The 4467-nt window shown below is 51.4% G+C and overlaps 1 protein-coding gene across 1 annotated transcript; it reads right to left on the reverse strand.

Moving 5' to 3' along the window:
* Nucleotides 1–773: 773 nt before the first annotated feature.
* On the reverse strand, nucleotides 774–4221 carry LOC127311435 (transketolase, chloroplastic). The gene is made up of 7 exons (XM_051341865.2): nucleotides 3674–4221; nucleotides 3190–3280; nucleotides 3001–3106; nucleotides 2638–2920; nucleotides 2403–2551; nucleotides 2162–2315; nucleotides 774–2065 (listed from the first exon to the last, which is right to left on the reverse strand). Exons 1-7 carry the CDS (start codon nucleotides 4148–4150, stop codon nucleotides 1109–1111), a joined length of 2217 nt encoding a protein of 738 aa, XP_051197825.1. The 5' UTR covers nucleotides 4151–4221; the 3' UTR covers nucleotides 774–1108.
* Between the last annotated feature and the right edge of the window lie 246 nt (nucleotides 4222–4467).

Raw genomic sequence — 4467 nt, forward strand, 5'->3', positions numbered from 1 at the left:
CTAGAAATTGTATGTTGTATCTAGATGAGTTGCGTAGGCTTGACAGGCACCGGGAATCACATTGCAGCAACACGTCCAAACGATGCTTCAACGTTTGGCCCTTCATCCTCATCCTACCTGTCGAGTTGTATCTGGCCCAGATGAGGAGAAACCTTTGCGGTCCTGCGGCTGTAGGAAACAAGTACAGGCTCCGCTATCTCCCCCTGGGTCTCTTTCTGACCCGAGACACGCTCATCTTGACATGAGGCTGCCAGCACATCTAACAGGATGACAATATGGATAGCCTATCTTGCTTCCGTTCCTCCAGCCACAAGCCTTCGTGACTCTCAAGATACCGGTGGATGGCCCTGGACACTATCTTCATCCAGTGAACAGAAACGCCATGCTGCTGGCCACATGAAGGGCTAAAGAGATATAGCATCGTGCCTGCCACTTGTGTCAAGTGATGTAATGCGACCCCAAGCAGGTAGAATGGAGATCAGACAAGCGAATGCATGAGCCAACCATGGTTCCTCAGAAAATTGCTGCAGAATGTTGTTTCAGCATTGTAAAAACGTCTCAGTAAATTGCTGCAGGATGTTGTTTCAGCTTTGTAAAGAACGAGTGGAGAACAAGACACCTCACTGCAGGATGTTGTTTCAGCTTTGTAAAGAACGAGTGGAGAACAAGACACCTCAAAGAAACACAACCAACTAGTGGAACACTATGTTTATTGCACCGATGATAGTAGGCATCTAAACATTTGTATGAGAGAAGGAAAAGAAGAAACAAACTACAGGGGAAGGGCGCACCATATCATAAACCAATTGAGATGATGATCTCAAGGGAGAATGAAACAATCCCATCATATGCACGACTATCAGTTCAATTTAAGACATCACCAAAACGAGTCCCCACTTTAATCAGGCACACCCTTCATGAATCATCTAAGGGGCGGCGATCAAATAAAACCAACGCAAATGGAAAAGGCATTGTTTATTACAGGCCTAAAATACCACTCACGCTTCCGACGCAGGCATCCTCTCTCTCCCTCCATTATTCCAACGCTTTGGGCAAGTGTGGTGTTCCTTGGCATCAACGATGACAAAAACCCTGAAGAAGTGCAATCTTACAGGCTCTTGGCTGCGGCAACGACGTTCTCGGCGGTGATACCGTACTCCTTGTAGATGATTCCAGCAGGAGCACTTGCGCCGAATTTGTCGATGCCAATGGTCTTGCCTGCGGATCCGACGTACTTTTGCCATCCAAGGGTAGACCCAGCTTCAATGCTGATTCTTGCAGTGACAGCCGCTGGAAGCACGCTCTCCTTGTATTCATCTGACTGCTCGTCGAAAAGCTCCCATGAGACAAATGACACAACGCGGACGGTCTTCCCCTCCTTGGTCAACTCTTCACCAGCCTTGACAGCAATCTCCAGCTCAGAACCAGTACTCAACAAGATGAAGTCAGGTTTGTTGCCGGTTGAGTTGTCGGAGATGGTGTACCCACCCTTGGCAACACCCTCAATTGAGGTGCCAGGCAGATGAGGAAGCTTTTGCCTGGAGAGAGCGAGAATAGATGGCCTCTTCCTGTTGAGGACTGCGACCTTGTATGCTCCAGCAGTCTCCTTGCCATCAGCAGGGCGGAACATCAATATGTTCGGCATGGCACGGAAGCTCACCAAGTGCTCAATGGGCTGATGGGTCGGGCCATCTTCACCCAGACCAATAGAGTCGTGGGTCATGACATAGATAACTCCAGCTTCGGACAAGGCTGAGATCCTCATGGCACCTCTCATGTAGTCAGTGAAAACAAAGAAAGTGGCACAGTATGGGATCAGCCCTGGGGTGTGCAGCGCAATGCCATTGCAAATGGCGCCCATTCCATGCTCCCTGACTCCAAAGCGGACATTGCGCTCCTCAGGAGTATCCTTCTGGAAGTCACCAAACATCTTAAGCAGTGTCATGTTGGAGGACGCAAGATCAGCACTACCACCAATAAGACCAGGCACAACTGGAGCAAGTGCATTCAGGCACTGCTGAGAGAGATTCCTTGTGGCATCTGCTGCGCTCTCTGGAGTGTATTGCTGGAAAAAAATCAAACAATCTACCATCAGTGATCTTGTCGTTTCACACATCAGCTATAAAGTATTTTTTGCAAGTAAATATGGCAAATCACTTACAGGAAGAGCATCAGCCCAGCCAGCAGGCAACTCTCCTGTGATAATACTTTTCAGGGTCGCGGCATCTTCTGGGTACTTCTGCTCGTACTGTGCGAACTTAGCATCCCAATCAGCCTCAAGGGCAGCACCTTGGGGCACATGGCGACTCCAGTGGCTGCAACAGTCCATGCAAAGAAATGATAAGCAAGCAGTTTCATCATCCTCATTTCAGAAAACCAACACACACAACAAACTAACAAACCTCTTGACATCCTCAGGCACAAAGAAAGGCTCATAGGGCCATCCAAGGTTTGCCCTGGTTGCTTCAACCTCGCTGGTGCCCAACGCAGCTCCGTGTACACTGTATGAGTTGGCCTTGTTGGGAGATCCAAAACCAATCGTAGTGGTCACCTAAAAAGAGCAATATCTTGGGTAAGCATGATGAACTCTACAACACAACAGACAAAGATAATTCCCGGATAGCAAAAGAAATTAACCTTGATCAAAGTGGGCTTGTCGGTAACTGCTTTAGCTTCCTGGATGGCCTTGCGGATCTCGTCATAGCCATCGTTGCCATTCTTAACCCAGATTGTGTGCCACCCAAGAGCTTCAAAGCGGGCGCTCACATCCTCTGTGAAAGCAATCTCCGTGTCTCCATCGATGGAGATGTGGTTGTCGTCGTAGAAAGTGATCAGCTTGCCAAGACCCCAATGCCCAGCCAACGAGCATGCCTCGTTCAAGATACCCTCCATGTTGCACCCATCTCCCACAATACAGTACCTAATATGCAGAATCCACATAGCAAGTTAACGCACTGCACCACTGGAACTGAATGGAAAACAACAAGGTCAGAGTATTACGTGTAGTGATCCACGATTTCACTGTCAGGCTTGTTGAAACGAGCTGCCAGGTGCTTCTCGGCAAGTGCCAATCCGACGGCGTTCGCGATACCCTGGCCAAGAGGACCTGCATAAAAAAGCAAACTTTTAGTCCCGTTCTCCGATATAGATGGTCAAGAGTTGCTGTGAGCTCAGCAGAGGTGAACAGACCAGTGGTGACTTCAACTCCGGGAGTCTCGAAGTTCTCCGGGTGACCGGGGGTGGAGCTTCCCCATTGCCTGAATTGCTTCAGGTCCGCTTCCTGCAACAGCATACATGTTTACAACAGGGTCAGTGGCGCCATAAGAGGTGATGTAAAATTGCCATATTAAACAGACAGTTGATTACTCCAGGATATTTTTACATCTAAACAAGAGTGATGAGACCAAGGTGCAACATCTGAGCTTCCAACAATTTTTTGTGAAGTAACTTAAAGTTGAACTAAACAGATCTCTGACAATTGGACAGAGGTACGGCGTTTTTTTCCTAGGAAGGACCAAACGAACACAGAAAATAGCAGTCAGGATCTGCCTGTCCACTGTTTCACCTACCAGCTCTGCACCAAACTACCGATTTCGCATCTCCAACAAACCGGAACCGGCGGCGAATTCTACGCTCGATTAAAAGAAGAGATGAAGCATAGAGCGAGGATTACCTTGACGGCGTCGTATCCGGCGAGGTGGAGCAGTGCGTACTGGAGCATGCATCCGTGTCCGGCGGAGAGGACGAAGCGGTCGCGGTTGAACCAGTATGGGTTCTTGGGGTTGTAGCGCATGACCTCGTCGTAGAGGATGTGTCCCATGGGCGCGCAGCCCATGGGCAGGCCCGGGTGTCCGGAGTTGGCCTTCTCGACGGCGTCGATGGCGAGGAAGCGGATCGCGTTGACCGACTTGTCGAGCAGCTCGCCCGTGGCGGCGGCGGCGACGGCCTCGACGGCGGCGGAGGCGCGCACGCGCTGGGTGCGGCGCGCGCGCGAGGAGGGGGCGCCGCGGAGCGGGGAGCGGAGGCCGCGGCCGGCGAGCGAGCTGAGGCGGAACCCCAGGCGCTCGGATGGAGCGGCGGCGGCGGTGGGTGCGGCGCCCGCGCGGGCCGCGATGGTGGCGTGCGCGGCGGCGACGGAGTGCGCGGCCATGGTGGATGGGCTGTGTGTGGAGCGCGGGCGGGCGGGCGGAGATGGCGAGGTTGGTGAGGAGGGGACGGCGGAGGTTGATGGTGGAGGGCTTGGTTATGTATAGATTTTCCTGGACTCGTTGGGGTGGCGTCGGCTAGGGTGTTTTCCCTGGACGCGGTCCATGGACTGTGATCATACTGGTGTCAAGCCTAAGCCGCCACTGGCTGCTGTAAGCATGATATTGTTATTTAGTCAGCCTGATTAGTAGCACAAAGAACTGTTTCAAAAAGTTATAATAAAGTTGAAGGGAGTAGTTGGTAGTGGTACTAAATAGCTTT

This window comes from Lolium perenne, chromosome 7, assembly GCF_019359855.2.
Source record: "Lolium perenne isolate Kyuss_39 chromosome 7, Kyuss_2.0, whole genome shotgun sequence".
Taxonomy (NCBI): Eukaryota; Viridiplantae; Streptophyta; class Magnoliopsida; order Poales; family Poaceae; genus Lolium; species Lolium perenne.